The 24,051-nt window shown below is 46.5% G+C and overlaps 1 protein-coding gene across 3 annotated transcripts in view; it reads right to left on the reverse strand.

Moving 5' to 3' along the window:
* Positions 1-1,023: 1,023 nt before the first annotated feature.
* LOC140410571 (structural maintenance of chromosomes protein 6-like) overlaps positions 1,024-24,051 on the reverse strand; it is a 166,782-nt gene continuing 143,754 nt past the window's right edge. For all 3 annotated transcript variants that reach the window (XM_072498831.1, XM_072498833.1, XM_072498832.1), the window contains exons 26-27: positions 19,931-20,028; positions 1,024-1,611 (exon numbers count right to left, since the gene is read on the reverse strand). In XM_072498831.1, coding sequence (XP_072354932.1) covers positions 1,500-1,611; positions 19,931-20,028 — 210 coding nt within the window. In that variant the 3' untranslated portion in view covers positions 1,024-1,499. The remainder of the gene's footprint in view (positions 1,612-19,930; positions 20,029-24,051) is intronic.

Here is a 24,051-nt window from a genome sequence, read left to right on the forward strand (position 1 = left end):
AACAAGTAGCATCCAATCTGTGCAGGATGATGAGTGTGAAAGTTCTAAGATGGACTGTGCAGAGGCTGAAAACGAGAGTGCAACAGCAGACAAATCAGTTGAGAGCACATAAATATTTTTTAAAACTGGCAGGAAGAACAAATAGATACATCCAATTGCAGTTCTCGAACAAAAGACGAAGCATGTATCGTTATATCAGATGAGGATGAGCCGCTGAGGTGAGTGATGAAGGAGCTGCACTCCGAAAGCTAATGTTGGACTTTAACCTGGTGTTGTAAGACTTCATACAGTGCCCACCCCAGTCCAACGCTGGCATCTCCACAGAATGAAATTCAGGTCACTGATAATAATTAAAAATAGTGGTCCCAAAATTGACGCGTGGGGAATAACACTGTATACTTCCTTCTGTCTGAAAAACAACTGTTCACCACTGCTCTGTTTACTGTCCCGAAACCAATTTTGTATACAGACTGCCACGGATTCTTCAAATCCATGGGCTTTAATTTTGCTAACAAGTATGTCATGTGGCACTTTCCAAATGCCATTTAAAATATCAGGCGCATTACCCGCATCAATCTTCTCCAATACTTCAAAGAATTTATTAACTTTAACAAACATGATGTGCCATTAACAAATCTGTGCTGATTTTCTTTTATTAGCCCATTTTTCCAAATGCTAATTTATTTTGTCCCAGATTACTATCTGAAAGTTTCCTCATCAATGATATTGAGTTGCCTGGCCAGTAGTTTCTTGTTATATTCCTCATTCCCAAACAGAATGTAATTTTTGCAATCCTCCTTCAAGGACAATTATTGCACAACGTCTCCTTTCACTCTGTCAGCGAAAATATTAATCCAGGGAAAAGTTGACTGCAACAGCAGAAAGTATGCACACTTCTATTCTGAATATATTTTGACCTGTAGGAAATTAGAAATCACTTTAACACATCATTTATTATTTGGCAATTTCAAACTTTTAGCTTAATGATTTTATAATTTGCAATCAATACACAGAAGATAAAACTTTAAAAATGACAATTATCTTTTATTGTACAGAAACTTACAAGTATTATATTTTCCAGAGGCTTTACCATGAAGACATTAGTTTATCTGTTTAGACAAAAGATAATGAAGCTTACCAAACCCTTCCCTTCATGCAGGCAATGTAAAAAATAAAGCTGGTAAAAATGTGTCGGTGCAGTATCTATGTATTTGCAATGGCCTTTCCAAACATCATTAATTAATACACAGGTCATCATTATAAATTAAAAGGTGCAACAAACAGAACCCAGAAAAGTCCAAATAAAACTGGGCTAATATATGCAACAAACAGTGACATGGACATATTTCAACATGAAAACCATCCTGGCAGTTTATTTTCACCTTCAAAATATGTTACTTCATTATTAAAAGAACAACACATATCTATGTTTCTTTTAAATAAATGTTCATTCACATAAAAACCATTGAACTATATTTATAATACACATCAATAGCCGTTTAATCGTCCGAGTCTTCAGCTTGATCTCGTGAACGGAAAGGTAATGTGGTCTGGCCTCTTTCAGGGTCATGCATACGAAGGATTCTAATTAGGTGGTTGGCAGGCAAAGAACTGAAACAAAATATTTTTAAAATACGCACAGTTATTGAAACAGCATTCCAGCAACTATAAATAAGAACATAAGAACTAGGAGCAGGAGTAGGCCATCTGGCCCCTCGAGCCTGCTCCACCATTCAATGAGATCATGGCTGATCTTTGTGTACTCAGCTCCAATTTCCAGCCCGAACACCATAACCCTTAATCCCTTTATTCTTCAAAAAACTATCGATCTTTACCTTCAAAACATTTAATGAAGGAGCCTCTACTGCTTCACTGGGCAAGGAATTCCATACACACACAACCCTTTGGGTGAAGAGGTTCCTCCTAAACTCAGTCCTAAATGTACTTCCCCTTATTTTGAGGCTCTGCCCCCAAGTTCTGCTTTCACCCGCCAGTGGAAACAACCTGCCCGCATCTATCCTATCTATTCCCTTCATAATCTTATATATTTCTATAAGATCCCCCCTCATCCTTCTAAATTCCAACGAGTACAGTCCCAGTCTACTCAACCTCTCCTCGTAATCCAACCCCTTCAGCTCTGGGATTAACCTAGTGAATCTCCTCTGCATACCCTCCAGTGCCAGTACGTCCTTTCTCAAGTAAGGAGACTAAAACTGAACACAATACTCCAGGTGTGGCCTCACTAACATCTTATACAATTGCAGCAGAACCTCCCTAGTCTTAAACTCCATCCCTCTAGCAATGAAGGACAAAATTCCATTTGCCTTCTTAATCACATGTTGCACCTGTAAACCAACTTTTTGCGACTCATGCACTAGCACACCCAGGTCTCTCTGCACAGCAGCATGTTTTAATATTTTATCATTGAAATAATAATCCCTTTTGCTGTTATTCCTACCAAAATGGATAACCTCACATTTGTCAACATTGTATTCCATCTGCCAGATCCTAGCCCATTCACTTAGCCTATCCAAATCCCTCTGCAGACTTCCAGTATCCTCTGCACTTTTTGCTTTACCACTTATCTTAGTGTCGTCTGCAAACTTGGACACATTGCCCTTGGTCTCCAACTCCAAATCATCTATGTGAATTGTGAACAGTTGTGGGCCCAACACTGATCCCTGAGGGACACCACTAGGTACTGATTGCCAACCAGAGAAACACCCATTAATCCCCACTCTTTGCTTTCTATTAATTAACCAATCCTCTATCCATGCTACTACTTTCCCCTTAATGCCATGCATCTTTATCTTATGCAACCACCTTTTGTGTGGCACCTTGTCAAAGGCTTTCTGGAAATCCAGATATACCACATCCATTGGCTCCCCGTTATCTACCGCACTGTTAATGTCCTCAAAAAATTCCACTAAATTAGTTAGGCACGACCTGCCCTTTATGAACCCATGCTGCGTCTGCCCAATGGGACAATTCCCATTCAGATGCCTCGCTATTTCCTCCTTGATGATAGATTCTAGCATCTTCCCTACTACCGAAGTTAAGCTCACTGGCCTATAATTACCCGCTTTCTGCCGACCTCCTTTTTTAAACAGTGGCGTCACCTTTGCTAATTTCCAATCCGCCAGGACCACCCCAGAGTCTAGTGAATTTTGGTAAATTATCACTAGTGCATTTGCAATTTCCCTAGCCATGTCTTTTAGCACTCTGGGATGCATTCCATCAGGTCCAGGAGACTTGTCTACCTTTAGCCCCATTAGATTGCCCATCACTACCTCCTTGGTGATAACAATCCTCTCAAGGTCCTCACCTGTCATAGCCTCATTTCCATCAGTCACTGGCATGTTATTTGTGTCTTCCACTGTGAAGACCGACCCAAAAAACCTGTTCAGTTCCTCAGCCATTTTCTCATCTCCCATTATTAAATCTCCCTTCTCATCCTCTAAAGGACCAATATTTACCTTAGCCACTCTTTTTTGTTTTATGCATTTGTAGAAACTTTTACTATCTGTTTTTATATTCTGAGCAAGTTTACTCTCATAATCTATCTTATTCTTCTTTATAGCTTTTTTAGTAGCTTTCTGTTGCCCCCTAAAGATTTCCCAGTCCTCTAGTCTCCCACTGATCTTTGCTACTTTGTATGTTTTTTCCTTCAATTTGATACTCTCCCTTATTTCCTTAGATATCCACGGTCGATTTTCCCTCTTTTTACCGTCCTTCCTTTTTGTTGGTATAAACCTTTGCTGAGCACTGTGAAAAATCACTTGGAAGGTTCTCCACTGTTCCTCAACTGTTTCACTATAAAGTATTTGCTCCCAGTCTACCTTAGCTAGTTCTTCTCTCATCCCATTGTAATCTCCTTTGTTTAAGCACAGAACACTAGGGCTTGATTTTACCTTCTCACCCTCCACCTGTATTTTAAATTCCACCATATTGTGATCGCTCTTTCCGAGAGGATCCCCAACTATGAAATCCTGAATCAATCCTGTCTCATTACACAGGACCAGATCTAGGACCGCTTGTTCCCTCGTAGGTTCCATTACATACTGTTCCAGGAAACTATCGCGGATACATTCTATAAACTCCTCCTTAAGGCTGCCTTGACCGACCTGATTAAACCAATCAACATGTAGATTAAAATCCCCCATGATAACCGCTGTACCATTTCTACATGCATCTGTTTTTTCTTTGTTTATTGCCTGCCCCACCATAATGTTACTATTTGGTGGCCTATAGATTACTCCTATCAGTGACTTTTTCGCCTTACTATTCCTGATTTCCACCCAAATGGATTCAACCTTATCCTCCATAGCACCAATGTCATCCCTTACTATTGCCCTGATGTCATCCTTAAATAACAGAGCTACACCACCTCCCTTACCATCCACTCTGTCCTTCCGAAAAGTTTGATACCCTCGGATATTTAACTCCCAATCGTGTCCATCCTTTCACCATGTTTCAGTAATGGCCACTAAATCATAGTCATTCACGATGATTTGTGCCATCAACTCATTTACCTTATTCCGAATACTACGAGCATTCAGGTAAAGTACACTTATGTTGGCTTTTTTACCTCTGTTCTGAATCTTAACACCTCGATCAGTAACCTCTCCTAAGTTATATTTCCTCTTAACCTTTCTCCTAATTTTCCTTGTCGTTGAACCCATATCTTCATGTAACAACCTGCCGCGTCGCTTACCATTAATGTTTTCACTTCCCGTTTTATTTCTTTTAGTATTCCTGGTCCCAGTCACTGAGCTCCCCTCAGTCACTGTACCTTGCACTGTCGCCCTTTTTGATTTTTGACTATGGCTTCTCTGCCTTACACTTTCCCCCTTACTGCCTTTTATTTCTGTCCCTGCTTTACTACCTTCCAACTTGCTGCATCAGTTCCCATCCCCCTGCCACATTAGTTTAAACTCTCCCCAACAGCTCTAGCAAACCCCCCCCCCCCAGTACATCGGTTCCAGTCCTGCCCAAGTGCAGACCGTCCGGTTTGTACTGTAGCCACGTAAAATGGCTGCGTCCCGATTAATTTGGCCAAAACCCGATTTAAAACAGCTAACCGGAAAGGCTGTTGGGAAAAGCAGGTAACAAGACAGAAACAGACAGCTGCAGACAGAATAGCATATTCGGCTCTGGGGAAGTTGGCCCAGATCGATACTCAGGGCTATTAACAGCCCATCCACCCAGACATCTGCAGTTTAATCAGCTATCCCCGGGAACAATTGCAACATATTAGCAATTGAATACCGGGCCAGACCTGTCGGTGCCTGCAGTGGCCGAAACAAAGGCAGGTGAACGGCCACCCCCCGATCGGGGAATCGCCTCGCAATTGGACGTATCAAACCCAGTGATTGGGAACAAGTCCAATCACTTGGGACTCAGGGTCAAGGGCCGCCCCGGGAGGCGGGAAGCCCCTGGGCCCGATAAAGTGAGGGGCCAAGTTCAGATCTCTCTCTCCCTTCTTCGCCTGCTCGAGACCTTCGCAAGAACAGCAACCAGCAACCGTAAGTTTGAATCCAGCGACCGCTATCCGATAAAGACTCCTAGCCATCGACCTGTATCAGCCTTTTGAATCCCGCGGGCCAGATCCGATTGGATAAGCCATTCGTTCCCTGACCTGGTGGGCTCTTCCTAAAGTTAAGTATTGGCCAGTAGTGATAGGTTTATTATATAGATAGTAGGATTATTGTATAAACATTACTTGTTGTACATAATAAATGACCGTTGATTTCAATCTTACCAAGCAGTGTGCTGACTTATTAATCATAACTCGAATTTGAACCACGTGGCGGTATCAGAAAGATACCTGGCGACTCGTGAGCAAAGGTGACGGAATCAGAGCTAATAAACTAAGGCTAAAAAGAGCAACATAATTGGCGACTCCGCCGGGACCCGACATAGAAGTGGAAAACCACTCCGGGAGAACCCCAACAATTTGAATAGAATCCAATCTGAAACAAAAACAAAACAAAACCACAAGTGTTCAAGCGGTTCTGGTTAATAATTCACAATTCGGAAGTGTGTGTATGCATGCGTAACTAACAGGGTTATAAGGTAAAACTGATAGATTTTGTTGCGTCAAAACTGTCGGAAGTCTGTATTTTCGGAAATTAGTGCAAGCCGTACCCGCATCTACGATACCACCTTAGCCCCCTGTTCCAAATTTGAACGTAACAAGCAGATAAGATAGCCATGCAGGCAATGCAGCGGCTCATGAACCCCGAAGAATTTGCGGTCGCATCGATCAGCAGCGTTAGAGTGGGACAGTGTCCCATTTGGGAAGTGGAAATTCGCAAATGTCTGCAGGGCAAAGGATGGCCCATGTGGAATGTTTTCTGCAATAATGACGATTCAGGTCCCGGAAGCATAGCGCATACTTGATGGGAGAACCTGAGTGAGAGCCATAAAAAGAGCTTAGCAAAAGCGCGCAAGACGATGGCAATTGTGTCCTGTCTGGCACAATTGCGAGGCACAGAGGAGGTCGTCAGGACGCTCCGCAAAGAAATAGAAGGCATACATCGTATGAGTAAAATCGATGTATGAGAGGTTGAGAAAGAGAACTTGGAATTAAAAAGGAAACTAGCAGCAAAGGACGAAGAGGTGGCTGATGCCAAACGAGGCCACCAGTCTTGTCTGGCGCACTTGAGTAGTTTCCAGTCCCAGTACGAAAAGGCTTATCAGGACACGCAGCGTGCAGTCCTGGTAAAGAAAGAAACAGAAAAGCAGGTAGAGACGCTCCAGAAACAATGCAGTGATCTCAAGGCAGCCTTGAGAGCGCTCCACGCTGCAACCATGGAACAAAGGCAGAGTACCTTGGACCATGCAAAGTGCAGAAAGCAAATTGCAGACCTGCAAGCAATGCTTTCTGTCCAAAAGGGATTCCAAGACACCTTTGGGGAAGGTTTAGACCAGGAAGACGGCCCTGATTGGAAAGAACTGCAAGAGACAGCGCAGAGATATGTTCAAGGAGTATGTGCGCAGGGAAAACCCCAAAGGAGGAGAGCACCCCCACCCCCCACACAGCAGATAATACAGGCTCCCATGAACCCTGTAACAACCCACTGCACCGCCACAGCAGATGAGGCGGAAGTCTTATATTCCACCCCCTCACAGTGACCCAATTACGGGACACGTGTGCGAAAATCACACCGTTCCTCCCCGCTTCAGACCCACACCATTTCTTTGCCACCGTCAAACGCCAGGTGACCATGTTCGGCCGGGATGAAAAGGAGCACGTAAAGCTCACGGTCCTCAGCTTAGACCCATCGGTCGCAGCAGCCCTTCCCGACCCACAGAATGTAGGAGGAGGCACCCTTGCATAAATGCATACTGCGATCCTGGATGCGATCGGGTACAACCGGGGCGACCCCGTAGACGGTTTAAATAAATGTAGACAGAAAAAGTCTGAACACCCCACAGCGTTCGCAGGACGCTTGTGGATTCACTTTGAAGCCGTTTTCGGCAACGTAGACCGTGCCCATTTGTCCGCAGACAATATGGCCAAATGGACCCGCACCCTTATCTCCCATGCCACGGAAGCAGGACAGAATGCCTGCAGTAATTATGACCCCTCGGAGGAGGCTCATAATGAGAAGTGGGTGGTCAAAGGATTGTCCCGCGTTTGGGAACAAGCGGCTCACGGTAAATCCGCAGCTAGAACCCCCGAGGAAAACCAAGCCGCCGCAGACGTGCAGGCAGTAAGAACCACTCTCCACAACCCCGCCTGGGTAAACGAGGGAAAGAGCAGCCCCCCAGCAAAACCGCAAGAATGCTACAATTGCGGACAGTTGGGACATTTTGCCAAAGAATGCAAGGCCCCTAAAAAAACCACAGAGAGCCCAACAGATAGGCACTCTCAATAAGAAAAAGGCAGAGCCCATACATAGCGTTAGCGCCCAGTCCGATCAGACAGACTTGACCGGAACGGACTGACGGTGTACAGGCTCCCCCAGCTGGGTCTGCGATACCCTTTGGGATAGGTCAGGACGACCCGTAGTCGCAGCAAAGGTTAGGGGACAGCCAATCGAGCTTCTCTGGGACACAGGAGGGTCCCGCACAACCTTAAATTCCTCCACCCTTGGTAAGGACACGTAGCCCACCACAGCCACTATCACCCTCAGCGGCTTCACAGGCCACTCACAACAGGGGCATATCACAACCCCTATACCCATCCAGATCGGAACTATTAATACGAAACACCCCGTAGTGTTAGTCGACCTGCCCCCAACAGCAGAGCACATTTTAGGGATCGACTTTATGAACTCTCACCACCTCTCTTTCGATCCAGTCAACCAGTGTGTCTGGAAGATGGCGAAATCCGCTAGAGCCCCCGCAACGCTCAATATAGGGGACTATATGAACAAAATTAGCGCAGTAGGCGAGTTTTGGTTCAACTCCACCACACTCAGCACGGACCGACAGGTTAGGGCAGTCCTGCAAAAGAACAGGGCAGCATTTGCAACCCACGAACACGACTGTGGACGGATGACCGGTTCCGTACAGATAACCGGACCGGACCCTAGACCCCCAAAACAGTACGGATTTCCCCTAGAAGCAGAGGGAGAAATCCTAAAGGTCATAGAAAGCGTATTAGAGCAGGGCGTCCTAAGATCGGTAGCCTCAACTAATAATGCCCCGATTTGGCCAGTAAGGAAACCCGATGGATCATGGCGCTTGACCATTGATTATCGGGAACTCAATAAAGTCACCCCCGCAGCAGCCCCCACCGTTGCAACAAGTCCCGAGACCATGCTCAAACAGGGACTCCATGCCCGATATTTCACGGTTTTGGACGTCAGTAATGGGTTCTGGTCCATTCCATTGGCAAAGGCGTGCCAGTATAAATTTGCCTTCACTTTCAGAGCGCAGCAGTACACGTGGACATGCCTGCCACAAGGCTTCCACAACTCCCCCTCCATTTTCCACCGACAGCTGGCAAATGGACTAGCAAAATCTTCTCGCCCCGAATGTCTGGTACAGTATGTAGACGACCTACTATTGCAGACAGACACAAAGGAAGAGCACATTGAGCTTCTGACCGAACTCCTGGAATTACTACATTCCATTGGCTGTAAAGTAAACCCCAAAAAGGCCCAGATATTGGAAGAAAAAGTGGTATATTTGGGTACAATTATCACACACGGCAAACGCGAGATCGAGCACAAAAGAATTGACTCGATCCCTAAATTGCCCCTTCAACCAGCCCTCCGGTCGTTTTTAGGACTGGTTGGCTACTGCCGAAACCACATTGACGGTTTCGCCAGCAAGGCAGCGCCCCTCTCAGACCTCCTAAAGAAAGGAGCCCCCTGGGAATGGCTTCCGCAGCATACGGATGCTGTGGAATCATTAAAACAGGCGCTCATAGCCGCCCCCGCACTACAAGTTCCCGACCCGCTTTCCCCTTACGCCATAGAGGTAGCGACCACAGACCGCACCCTTTCAGCCGTGCTCCTGCAGGAACGGCATGACCAGCTAAGACCCGTAGCTTATGCCTCCCGAATTTTAGATGCTGTGGAGCAGGGATTTTCAGCCTGTGAGAGGCACCTGCTCGCAGTTTTCTGGGCAGTCCAGTACTTTTCCTACATTACCGGACTGAACCCCATCACCATCTTGACCGAACACACCCCCACACAACTTTTACTAGACGGACGACTTAAAGACGGTACCGTCAGCCAAATCCGCGCTGCTAGGTGGACCCTTCTCTTACAAGGACGGGACATCACAGTCAAACGGACCAAAACACACACATACTTAGCGGACAATCTACAGTACCCCGGAACCCCCCATGAGTGTGAAATCATCTCGCCCCACCATAATACAGGCCCCTTTATAGCTAAAACACCCCCCAGAAAACTAGCCACTCCATCTCAGAACCGCCCTCACCCGGACACGTGTGACCCCATTAGGATTTATGTGGATGGATCTTCCACAATCCTGGATGGGCAACGCATAACAGGTTGTGGGATTTATGTGGAGGACGCGCAGGGACGTGCCCTCGAGGAAATCGCATTAAAATTACCCGGACACTTAGGCGCACAGGCAGCAGAGCTTGCGGCCATCGCTTACATTGTAGAGCACCCAGATTCCTTCCCCAGCCCAGCAGACATATACTCAGACAGCCTATACGTCTGCAACAGCCTCACTGAATTTCTGCCCCTCTGGGAAACAAGAGGATTTGCTTCCGCGGATGGGAAACCCCTCCCCTCAGCCCCATTACTCCGCCATATTCTGGAAAAAGCCAAGAACAGGACCTTTGTTCGCAGCCACCATCGTTCCTCCCCCCCTGGAAATGTAAAAGCCGACGCGCTGGCTAAGGCAGGATCCAGGCATGGGTACTTTTGGGAGCCCCCTGAGAGCGCCCAGTGAGTGCGCCAGTGAGTGCAGTTCAGGTCGCGCAGACTAGGATCGAAAATCTAGTCGAGGCCCAGAAGCAGGATAGCGCTCTCACTGAAATCGTGAAAGGGAAGTTTCCAGCCTCATACGAGAGGTATAGAAATACAATAATCACACATGACGGTGTGGTGCTAAAGGACACCCCCTTTCTGTAGTTCCTGAGCAGGATAGGAATCAAATGATCTGTTTATTCCATGATGGTCATGGACACCAGGGAATCAAACCCACCGCAGCCCACCTCAAACAGCTTTGTTGGTGGCCTAATCTCAAAGAGGATGTATCCCATTACATCGAGAATTGCCTCATCTGCGCTCAGAACAACCCAGATAGATATGCCAAAAAGGCACATCTCAGCCACACCCGACCCGTTAACGGCCCCTGGACTAACCTCCAGATCGATTTTATAGGTCCATTGCCCCCTTGCAGGAATGGCTATAAATATGTTCTGGTGGTCATTGACACTTTTACAAAGTGGGTGGAAGCATTTCCAGCCCGCACCAACACCGCGAAAACCACAGCCAAAATCCTAACCCACCACATCTTTACAAGATGGGGACTCCCCCACAGTATTGAGTCGGACCAAGGTTCTCACTTTACAGGACAGGTCATGCAGAACGTCCTCACGATATTTGGCATAACCCAAAAATTTCACATTGCGTACCACCCTCAGTCGAGTGGTATAGTGGAGCGCATGAACCGGACCCTAAAAACCACCCTTAGAAAAATGGTCCAGCAAAACAACACCACTTGGGATTCGGTCCTTCCCTTTGCGCTGATGTTTTTGCGTAATACTGTTTCCACCTCCACAGGTTTCACCCCACACACCCTCATGACCAGACGCCCCATGAAAGGGACAGAGTACTTGTTGGATTTAGACCTGACCAGCCCTGAAGTTACGGCCCTCACCCACGAGAAAGCCGTTGAACAATTACTTATAAATGTAAAAATGGCTCAGTTAGCAGCCGCTGTTAAACTGGGCACTAAAAGAAAACAGAGGAAGGCCTGTTTTGCTAAGGCAGTACATGCCACGGAGTACAATATAGGACAACAAGTGATGTTGTCCGTGTATAACCCCAGCACATTTCTGTCTCCAAAATACTCGGGTCCGTACTTCATTACGGATAAAATAAACCCGTCGGTATATAAAATCAAATACCAAAATGGTAAGACTGCATGGTTTCACAAAAACCAGCTAAAGGTTTATGGAGCCCAGTCAAACCACTCCCACCACGTCATGCTTGACGCAGCAGACCAAACCCCGCCCACAGCCAACGTAACCACACCCACCCCTTCCACGTCCAGCCCAGACACGGACTCGCCCCCGACTCCACCCACAAACATTACACTCCACCCCGGAACGCCCACAGACTGCAGCAGCACAGACAGAGACTGTGACTGTGACGACAGCCACAGCACGCCTCCCTACCATCCTGGTCCCACACCCAGCAACTCCGACTTCGACTCCAGTGACCCCTTCCTCATCACCTACTTAAATAAACCATGCCACCGACCACCGAACCACACGGACGACCCCGACTTTGTCCCCACCCAACTCGACCCTACTCATTGGCACCGCGACAACTCCTGCAGACTCGTCCGCAACGACGAGGACGACCCCAGCTCACACCACGCAGCCCTTTCCGCCCTAATTCACTCCAGAGTTTGGCACCCAGGAGAAGGTGACGACCTCGGGTCTGACTCCCAGGCCGCCAACCCCTTTGCGACCCTGTTCGCAACAGAGAACTGAGGTGTCCACATGATGATTTAAAGGAGACACTTGGTGAAAAGTGTTGTCCTTCCTGATGGAACCTGCAGAATGTTTTCCGTTGTTTGTATGTTTGTTTAATGTTGTTCGTCCAACAGGAGAACGTTCTCACTGCCACACGCCCATTCGGCTGATACCTCTGAGGACTTGCCTCAGACACCCACCCCCGCCACACGCCCATTCGGCTGATACCTCTGAGGACTTGCCTCAGACACCCACCCCCGCCACACGCCCATTCGGCTGATACCTCGGAGGACTTGCCTCAGACACCCGATCATAACTGCTCTTCTGATTTGACGGAAGATTCAGAACAGCAACCCCACCATGAGGACTACATTTTTGTCCGTTCTTGTCGGTTGCTGAGGCAGTGGAGAAACGGCGTGAGACCCGCCCTGCCTGGGGACCCCCCCGTTGGTCAAAAACGCTCGGGTAGGGGAGATACGGTATTGGTAGCCGTCCTACCCGGGGACTCCATCCAAATCTTACCCGTCGCGGCCCATACGCACCTCATTTGACCTTTTCCTTTCAAAAACAGTTTTATTTATTTAGGCAACCTTTGGGTTGCCGCCAAATGCTATTTACATCCTACAACATTGGGATGCTAAACTTAGCACTGGCCCACCATTGGGAAGTGTGCCGTGTCCAAACATTTGTTTTGAAAAAAAAAAAATGGGGGAGCAGTCACATATTGTGACCAATTATAAGGGTTTAATTGGCCCCAAGAAGGACAGACACACTAACACACCGGATATTAAACCAAGGCAGTTACAGATACTATGCTTGTTTTACAGAACTCCAGAAGCTCCAAGACCGGAGAAAACCAGCGAACACAGAAAAAGAAAAGAAAAAGGACAACCATGAGGACTTCGATCATCGTGCTCAACATCTTTTTGGACTTTTGGTCGCGCGGGAACGCGGACCCCATTACTCCAAACCCCCCTGCCGTTAATGTTTCACTGCCCCGCAGAGGGCCCAGTCACCAGCCACGCTGCATTATCCTGGTGTGCCAAGTTCATAACTTGGTACTCCTTATCGTACGTCATTGAGGCACTGTTAGCATTGGCCATACTCTGCTGTGCAGTACAGACCATGCGCCTCTGCAAATGGAAAAGGAGAGCGTACCGCGCTCGAATCCCGGTATATCGGATCCGATCCCCGATATTCGGCTATGACCAGACCCCAGACCCCCGCGACCTATAACGAATAAAGAGTATTCACTTGCGTTATTACTGTAAATAAAGAGATGTACAAACAGTTTTCATTAAAAAAAAATGTATGATCCTGAGCTTGACTGCCAAGCCAGGAAAGAGTATATTAAATGTTGTGATTGTTGTTGTATGTTTAGGAAGATAGGATAATGCAATGTTTAGTGAGTATAGAGTCTTGAGGTAAAATTAGAGGTTCCCAGTTTTATTTTTTGATACATGCCCCTGCCTGACATAACGCCCTCAAGAATTGTTTCGGTAAATTTGTGTGCATAGCTAGGGTCAGAGTAGTGGCCATGTAGGAGGTGCCCCCCCCTCCCCCGGTCAGGGAACGAAGAGGACAAAATTTATGTGATCCTTCACGCTTCGCATTAGGATCACAAGGCGGGATTGTAGCCACGTAAAATGGCTGCGTCCCGATTAATTTGGCCAAAACCCGATTTAAAATGGCTAACCGGAAAGGCTGCTGGGAAAAGCAGGTAACAAGACAGAAACGGACAGCTGCAGACAGAATAGCATATTCGGCTCTGGGGAAGTTGGCCCAGATCGATACTCAGGACTATTAACAGTCCATCCACCCAGACATCTGCAGTTTAATCAGCTATCCCCGGGAACAATTGCGACATATTAGCAATTGAATACCAGGCCAGTCCTGTCGGCGCCTGCAGTGGCCGAAACAAAGGCAGGTGAACGACCGCCCCCCGATCGGGGAATCGCCTCGCAATTGGACGTATCGAACCCAGTGATTGGGAACAAGTCCAATCACTTGGGACTCAGGGTTAAGGGCCGCCCCGGGAAGTGGGAAGCTACTGGGCCCTATAAAGTGAGGGGCCAAGTTCAGATCTCTCTCTCTCTCCCTTCTTCGCCTTCTCGAGACCTTCGAAAGAACAGCAACCGGCAACCGTAAGTTTGAATCCAGCGATCACTATCCGATAAAGACTCCTAGCCATCGACCTGTATCAGCCTTTTGAATCCCGCGGGCCAGATCCGATTGGATAAGCCATTCGTTCCCTGACCTGGTGGGCTCTTCCTAAAGTTAAGTATTGGCCAGTAGTGATAGGTTTATTATATAGATAGTAGGATTATTGTATAAACATTACTTGTATATAATAAATGACCGTTGATTTCAATCTTACTAAGCAGCGTGCTGACTTATTAATCATAACTTGAACTTGAACCACGTGGCGGTATCAGAAAGATACCTGGTGACTCGTGAGCAAAGGTGACGTAATCAGAGCTAATAAGGCTAAAAAGAGCAACAGCACTGGTCCCACCCCCCCAGAACCGGTTCCAATGTCCCAGGAATTTGAATCCCTCCCTCTTGCACATCTCTCGAGCCACGCATTCATCCTCTCTATCCTGACATTCCTACTCTGACTAGCGAGTGGCACTGGTAGCAATCCTGAGATTACTACCTTCGAGGGCCTACTTTTTAGTTTAACTCCTAGCTCCCTAAATTCAGCTTGTAGGACCTTGTCCCGTTTTTTTACCTATATCGTTGGTGCCTAAGTGCACCACAACAGCTGGCTGTTCACCCCCCCCCCCAGAATGTCCTGCAGCCGCTCCGAGACATCCTTGACCCTTGCACCAGGGAGGCAACATACCATCCTGGAGTCTCGATTGCGTCCGCAGAACCGCCTGTCTATTCCCATTACAATTGAGTCCCCTATCACTAAAGCCCTGCCATTCTTCTTCCTGCCCAGCTGCGCATCAGAGCCAGCCACGGTGCCATGAACCTGGCTGCTGCTGCCTTCCCCTGGTGAGCCATCTCCCTCAACAGTATCCAAAGCGGTATATCTGTTTTGCAGGGAGATGACCGCAGGGGACACCTGCACTGCCTTCTTACTCTTGCTCTGTCTTTTGGTCACCCATTTTCTATCTCCCTCAGTACCTTTCACCTGCGGTGTGACCAACTCGCTAAACATGCTATCCACGACGTCCTCAGCATCGCGGATGCTCCAAAGTGAGTCCATCTGCAGCTCCAGAGCCGTCAAGCAGTCTAACAGGAGCTGCAACTGGACAAACATCTTGCACGTGAAGGAGCCAGGGACAGTGGACGTGTCCCTGAGCTCCCACATCGCACACGAGGAGCATGACACGGGTCTGAGATCTCCTGGATGTTTTAAACCTTTGGTTAACTTCAACAACTACAATTTCAACAAAAAAAAAACAAAGAAATAAAAAATAAATATACCAATGAAAAGAAACAGAAAAACAGAAACACTACTTACCAGGGATAAAAAGCACTTCCTCCCCACCCAGCTTTGAATTCCCACCTAGATTCAAATTCCCAAACTCACTCTTAGCTGTGTCTCACTCCTGGCTCTGTCTTCTCTGGCTCACTGGGAGAACTCACTGGGAGTGAGTTTACAAGTTGCTCTTTTTAAACTGTCCTGAATTGACTCCCCTCCCCCACCTGCTTTTAGATCAAGGTAGATTTAAGTGACTGACACTTAACTGCCAACCAGTTATGAGAGTGGGTGGGGCAGCCCTTGTTAACCCACACTGCACAATACTAGCTTAATTTAAATTAATTTAAACTCCTGAAATTTAAAAGGAGCTGCCTTACTGATTTAATTCAATTCCCACCTAGATTCAAATTCCCAAACTCACTCTTAGCTGTGTCTCACTCCTGGCTCTTAAATGTTTCCTTTAACCAGTGTGACTGTTGTCATCTTCAGACTTCACCATAAATACTTACCTGGGTGGCTTCCCATTCTCCACCCTCCATAAACTTAATCTCACCCGCTGTTATGTTGCCGTTACTCTATCCTACACCAAGTCCAATTCACCCATTATCTCTGTCCTCATAGATCTACATTGCTTTTGGGTGATCCAATTTTAAAATTCTCTTGTTCATGTTTAAATTTATTTTGGGGTGGCAATGATAAGTGTCCCAATGATTTTTTTTTCTTTTATCCAGGCACAATACAGACATATTACAAAAATTGAGGCATGAGGAAATATGGTGAGATGAATGCAAAGTTTTAATCAAGGATTTGGTAAAACTGCAGTGACTTAACGCGTGCACTAAGCATACAGACTATTTCCATATAATCCATTTTTGGTATATTATGAGGGATAATTTCAACTGTTGGAACTCAATGCACAAAAGGAAGTGTTATTTCCACATTATCTTTCACTGACGTGGGGAGATTAGGTTCGGGCCAACCTTACCAAATGTTGCGACATTATCTATTAGTGCAGTGACAAGGAACTTGATTTCTATCAGTAAAGTCATGAGAATTATTTCATTTCCACATGAATTCGAAGATTTATTTTCCAGAAGTGCTTCATACTAAAAGTCATTCCATTTTCAATGTCTGCAAGAATGCAGCAAAGCTTACAGCTGGCTTTGCAAACTGAAGGGAGATCAGGATGGAGGGAGTGGAAAAAATGGAATTGAGCAGGAAGAAGGAAGCAGTGAGGAGGAGGGTGGGGAGCGAGAAATGGCAAGTGAGATCTAGCAATGAAGTCAGGATGGGCAGCAAGCGAAGCAGCTGAGCATGCACAATAATCATGCTTGTTCGAGGTTGTTGAAGGTCAGCCATCTTAGTCCCGGGGCATCATTGCAGAAGTTCACCAGGTTACTGTCTTAAGCTCAACCATCTTCCATCATAAGGTCAGATTTTGGGGTATTCGTTGATGACTGCACAATGTTCAGCAGATTCGTGACCTCTGCTCACCGTCTGATCGCTCCGCCGTGCTTACCACCTCCCTCTCTCAACACTTCGTGCACCGTCTCCCTATCCTGACACACTGCTCGCTGCCTCCTCCTCCCAACCCTGACCTCGCCGTCTTTCTCCCAACGCTGCCGCTCGCTGCTTCCCCCTCCCAACCTTGCAGCTCACTGCTTCCCTCTTCCGAAACTCTCTCTCGCCACTCCTTCTTCTGACCATCCCCCTCCCAAGCCTACCCTTGCTCTCCTAAATCTCACCCTGCCGCGTCCCTTTCGCTATCTCCCTCCTGCGAACCTCACGCTCAGTGTTTCCCCCTCCTATGCTTGTTCAATCGCCCCCTCCCCTCAGATTACCACTCCACTAACAATCCTGCCACGCACTAATTCCCTCTCCTGACCTTCTACCTCACTCACCCCTTCCCCTCTACTGACCCCCTCCCAACTCTCAGAAGCTCTATTCCTGAATAGCAAGTTAGTAAGTAGTTATAGCAAAGTAGTTAAGTAGTAAGCAGGAAGAAGTTTTTGGGCCAGTTAGGTAGAAGGCAAGCACTAGATTCTTAACTTAAAAATTTCAAATAGAGTATAACACTGCATTTTTACATGCTTTTTTTTTATTATAGGAAAATTATTTTTGTTTAGCACGTTTCAATGTAGCACACCTGTTTTTCGGAATATATTCGAAAGCTAAACGATAAGTAGTTTTAATTGGATAATTTAAACTTCCCATTATAACTACTCTAGTTTGGGCACTTATTAAATTTCCTTGAAAACCTATTCCTCTACATCTTTCCCACTTGTTGATAATCCATGGAATACAACCAATTAAGGTTGTTACCTCTATTGCTTCTTAGCTCTAACCTGATAGATTCTGCTCTTGGCCCCTTTTGAATTTTTTCCTCTCTCCAGCGCAAATATTATCTGTAATGAATTGTGAAACCCCTCCTCCTTTCTTTCCTTCCCCATCATTCCCAAACATCTTGTCTCCAAGAATATTTAGTACCCAGCACCATCCTATTTTGAACCAGGCTTTATTATCTCCACATCATAGTCACGCATGCCAGTCTGCACTTGCAGCTAATTCATCTTATTCCATACGTGCACAGCGAACCCAATTTAGATCTTATTTCTCTCCTTCTTACTCTGACCCCCCTGACCCCACCTTTATACCTAAACTTAGTGCTACCTGTCATATCCAATTCTTTGTGCACCTTGATTTATAATATTATCTGGCTCCCATCCCTTATAGTTTAACCTCACCCAATAGTACTAGCAAACCATCGGGCAAGGACATTGGTCCTGGCTCAGCTCCGCTGCAAACTGCCTGGCCAGTACAGGTTCCACCCCAGAATCAGTTTCAATGTCTCAGTAAAGAAAGCCTGCATTCTTGCACCATCTCTCCAGCCACATATTCATCTGCTCTGTCTCCCATTTCTACTCCGGGTACCACCCGGAGTAATCCGGAGATTACTACCTTTTAGGTCCTGTTGCCAATTTCTTCTCAAACATCATACTACTGAGCCTAATTTTTATTTTGGATCACTTGGTAACAATGCAAAATAGGCGGATGCTAAAGGGCATTAAGTTTTGGCTGAGGTGCAGGAGAAGAAAAATAGAAGGGAAAACAAGTTCAGCTGTAAATATTATGAGAAAATATGTATAATCAAGTAGCAGTTTCAACTTAAATATTATATTAATGCTAGCGGAAATAGAAAAAAATTAAACCAGAAATGACAGCAGATTGTTGATCTGACAAGGAAATTGGCGGAGTAGGAATAATGGTAGGTACTCAAATTGACTAGCAGTGTTCCACAAGGATCTGCGTTGTGGCCTAAACTATTCACAGTATTTATTAATGACTTGAATGGTGGGACAGGAAACCACATATCAAAATTTGCCAGTGACACAAAGGTAGACAATAATGTAGCTGGAAGCATAAAATTACAGAGGCATTTAAATAGGTAAAGTGAATGGGGAAAAAACGTTGTGGATTTCAACAGGGGCAAGTTTGAGGTCATCCACTTCACATTCAAAAAGGACAGAACAGGGTACTTCCTAAATGGTGAAAAGTTGGAAGGAATGGAGGTTCAAAGAGACCAGGGGGTCCACGTACACAGGTCATTAAAATGTCATGATTAATAAGATTGATGGTCTTTAGAGAGTACAAGTAGGTAGAAGTCAAGTTTCAGCTATACAAAGCCCTGGATATCAGCCATGATTGAATGGCAGAGCAGACCGAATGGGCCGAGTGGCTACCAAGTCTTTTGGTTATCCCACACCTTGCAGTATTGTGCGCAGCTCCGAAACCACTCCTTAAAGAAGAATATATTAGCCATGGGAGGGCGTATAGCATAGGTTTACAAGAATTATACCTGGATTCCAATGATTAAGTACAAGCAGGGATTACACACCATGAGAATTGTATTCCCTGGAATTTAAAAGTTAAGAATAATTTGGTTCAAGGTTTCATGTACTACAGGGATTGGATAGTTGATAGAGATAAATTATTTCCACTGGGTGTGGAGTCTAGGACTCCAGCACATAGTCTAAACATTAGAGCCAGACCTTCCAAAAGCAAAATTGAGAAACATTTCTACAGATGAAGGTCGGTAAATGTTTGGAACCCTCTCTCACAAATCATTATTGACACAAGATCAGTTGTAAATTTTAAGCCCGAGATTTTTTGTTGACCTATGATATTGAGGGTCAAGATATGGAGGTAGGTCACAGACTAGTCCCGATCTCATTGAACGATGGACCAAACTTGAGGGACTCTTAGGTTACAGCAAAATATAATCAAATGACGACTTTCAATATACATATCTGCTAACATGGAAATATGCAAAGTTCATGTAGGAAAAGAGTATATACCTCATGTTCTGTGGAGTAAGAAAGATGAACTGACGGTAACGCTGGGAACTAGCCACCTTTAACATCATGTCCATAGAAATCCTACGATTCACCATATCCTACAATTGAACAGGAATATAAATACTGATGAAAAAGTAGGTTTACAAGAGCAAAATTCAGAGAAAACTATACATTTAGCCATTTAATATTGAAATAAATTCATAAGAGCAAATAACTTAGCAGGAAAGCGGTGAAGTAGTGGAGTCCCTTCATATGTAGAAACAAATTCTTCAATGAATGACTAAAGTGAGCTCTCAGCCACTTTAAAAAAAAGCTTTATTAAAGGAATGTATGGCTTACAAATCCACAAGATATACCTCTGTTAATAAATACAATATATATATTTTTAAAATGTTTTTATTAAGGCATTTATTTATTATATATATTAAATCAAAACACAACCAAAACCAAAGAGAGCAGGAAATCACATAACAAAACAGATACTAGGCGCTTTTCACAGTAACTTCATTGAGGCCTACTTGTGACAATAAGCGATTATTATTATTATTAGATATATAACCACCCTCTCTGCCGTTATCCTCCACCTACTCTGCCTCCTTTTTTTTTTTTTAAACCCCAGTTCCCCCCACCCCCACCTCCGCTGACTTCATAACTACCCTTGAAGAAGTCGATAAACTGTTTCCATCTCCAGGCAAACTCTTCCACAGACCCTTTCAAGGCAAACTTGATTTTTCCAACCTAAGGAATTCCACGAGGCTGCTCACCCACCCACCCCGGTTTCGGTGGGCCTCGATTGCGAGCCAGGCCACCGTGCCCCCCCCCCCCCCGGTCGAGGACTGCCCCAGTCGACTTACCTGCCAGGTCCCGCCGTTTGGGACCATATCCACGCCAGCAGGACTGGACAGAAACGGCCGGCCGCTCGGCCCATCGGGGCCCGGAGAATTGCCGGGGCAACCGCTGCCAACAGCCCCTGACCGGCGTGGCTTGAACCCTACCCCCGTCCGAAAACTGGCCCCGGAGAATACGGCGGGGCGGGATTCGCGGCGCCCCCGGATATTCTCTGACCCGACAGGGAGTCGGAGAATCCCACTGTATGTCTTTATGTATTATGTATTTCAGACAAAAAAACATGTCCAAGACCCAGGAGGTAAGGTTACACAACCTTCTTGCATTTTTTCTGTAAATCTCAATAATATGGCTCCACAAACTAGTTAAGAACTAAAGTCACTTGGTCACGTGTATTAAATAACCAGGACATTTTAGTCTCAGCTGCTTACTGCATTCACCCAGACACTTGTCACTTCCATGTGCAATCAGCTGTCAGCAAGGTTTTTCTAAAGGAATAAAGTCATCCAAACACTAGTTCATCAATTTGTGATAAACTAATTAGCTGATAAGTAGAGTTAGGGAACTTGATATTTGAGCAAACAGAGAGATTTAGTGGTACAGGCACTTAGAGCTGTAAAAATAAAAGGTCACATGTGGTCCAAACAAAATTAGTCATTCCCATCTGCTCCATCCAAACTATTTGCACTAAGGAGGTTCCAGTCAACATTAGGGAAGATGAAGTCACCCATGACAAGAACTCTGTTACTTCTGCACTTTTCCAAGATCTGCCGCCCAATCTGTTCCTCCATCTCTCTGCTACTATTGGAGGGTCTATAGAAAACTCCCAATAAAATGACTGCTCCTTTCTTGTTTCGGACTTCCACCCATACTGACTCAGTAGACAAACCCTCCTCAACTACCTTCTTTTCTGCAGCTGTGGTGCACTCCCTAATTAACAGTGCCACTCCCCCTCCTCTTTTACCTCCATCCCTATTCTTCTGAAAACATCTAAACCTCGGAACATGTTACAACCATTCCTGCCCGTGAAATCCATGTCTCCGTAATGGCCACCGCATCGTAGTTCCAAGTACTGATCCATGCTCTAAGTTCATCTCCCTTATTCCTGACACTCCTTGCATTGAAACAGGCACACTTTAACCCATTCCACTGAGTGCAACTTTGCCCTATCAACACTATCCTTCCTCACAGATTTGCTGCCTGTTCAACAGTGACCCTATCCTCTGATCCATAGCTCTGGTTCCCATCCCCCTGCCAAACTAGTTTAAACGCTCCCGAAGAGCTCTAGCAAACCTCCCACCCAGGATATTGGTGCCCCTCCAGTTTAGGTGCAATCTGTCCTTCATGTACAGGTCCCACCTTCACCATGATCCACATATCTGAAGCCTTCCCTCCTGCACTAGCCCTGTAGCCACGTGTTCAGCTGCACTCGCTCCCTGTTCCTTGCCTCACTTGCACGTGGGATCGGTAGCAATCCTGAGATCACTACTCTGCTTGTCCTGCTCTTTAGCGTCCAACCTAACTCCCTAAAGTCACTTTTTAGATCCTCATCCCTTTTCTTAGCTATGTCGTTGGTGCCTATGTGCACCATTACTTCTGGGTGCTCTCCCTCACCCTTAAGAATCCCGTAGACTCAATCCGGGACATCCCTGGCCCTGGCACCCGGGAGGCAACATACCTTCCGGGAGTCTCGCTCGCGACCACAGAATCTCCTATCTATTCCCCTAACCATTGAATCTCCTATCACTATTGCTTTTCTATTCCCCCATCTTCCCTTCTGAGCCACAGAGCCAGACTCAGTGCCAAAGATCTGGCCGCTAGGGCCTACCCCGGTAGGTCATCCCCCCGCCCCCCAACAGCATCCAAAACAGTATACTTGTTTTGAAGGGGAACGGCCACGAGGGATCCCTGCGCTGTCTGCCCATTTGTTTTCTTTCCTCTGACTGTAACCCAGCTACTCTTGTCCTGTACCTTGGGTGTGGCTACCTCCCTGTAACTCTTCTCTATTATCCCCTCTGGCTCCGGGATGATCCAAAGTTCATCCAGCTCCAGTTCCCTAACACGGTCTCTGAGGAGCTGGAGTTGGGTGCACTCCCCGCAGGTATAGTCAGCGGGGACACCTGTGGTACCTCTCACCACCCACATCATACAGCAGGAGCATGCAACTGGCCTAGCCTCCATCCCCTCTTACCTCACAGAATATAGCTGCCCTGTGGACCAACTGGAACTCCGCATCCGACTCTGCTGCCAGTCAGCTGCACTCTCTGTAAACTCCCGGCTCCCTTTTGAGGAATGAAAGGAGCACCTTGCTCCCTCCTCACCTAACTCCCTGTGTCACCAAACTCTCACTATAGCACTCAAAATGCATCCAAATTCAGCACTCCCTCAGTCACCAAACTCTCACTATAGCACTCAAAATGCATCCAAATGCAGCACTCCCTCAGTCACCAAACTCTCATGATAGCACTAAAATGCACCCAAATTCAGCACTCAGTGCAAACAAAGTCTGCACTGTAGCTGGCTCGCCTTTATTTTGGAACTCTAGCCTCTGAAAACTGGCCTAACCAATTAACAAGCTCCAGCTGCAAGAAGTTACAAGTAGAACCTTTGTTTGAAGTTAACCGAAGGTTTAAGACATGGCAGGAGATCTCAGACCCGTGTCATGCTCCTCGTGTGCGATGTGGGAGCTCAGGGACACGTCCACTGTCCCTGGCTCCTTCACGTGCAAGAAGTGTGTCCAGTTGCAGCTCCTGTTAGACCGCTTGACGGCTCTGGAGCTGCGGATGGACTCACTTTGGAGCATCCGCGATGCTGAGGACGTCGTGGATAGCACGTTTAGCGTGTTGGTCACACCGCAGGTGAAAGGTACTGAGGGAGATAGAAAATGGGTGACCAAAAGACAGAGCAAGAGTAGGAAGGCAGTGCAGGTGTCCTCTGCGGTCATCTCCCTGCAAAACAGATATACCGCTTTGGATACTGTTGAGGGAGATGGCTCACCAGGGGAAGGCAGCAGCAGTCAGGTTCATGGCACCGTGGCTGGCTCTGCTGCGCAGCTGGGCAGGAAGAAGAATGGCAGGGCTATAGAGATAGGGGACTCAATTGTAAGGGGAATAGACAGGCGGCTCTGCGGACGCAATCGAGACTCCAGAGTGGTATGTTGCCTCCCTGGTGCAAGGGTCAAAGATGTCTCGGAGCGGCTGCAGGACATTCTGGGGGTGGGGGGAGAGGGGGGGTGAACAACCAGCTGTCGTGGTGCACATAGGCACCAACGATAT

The sequence above is a fragment of the Scyliorhinus torazame genome, chromosome 4 (genome assembly GCF_047496885.1).
Source record: "Scyliorhinus torazame isolate Kashiwa2021f chromosome 4, sScyTor2.1, whole genome shotgun sequence".
NCBI classification, from domain to species: domain Eukaryota; kingdom Metazoa; phylum Chordata; class Chondrichthyes; order Carcharhiniformes; family Scyliorhinidae; genus Scyliorhinus; species Scyliorhinus torazame.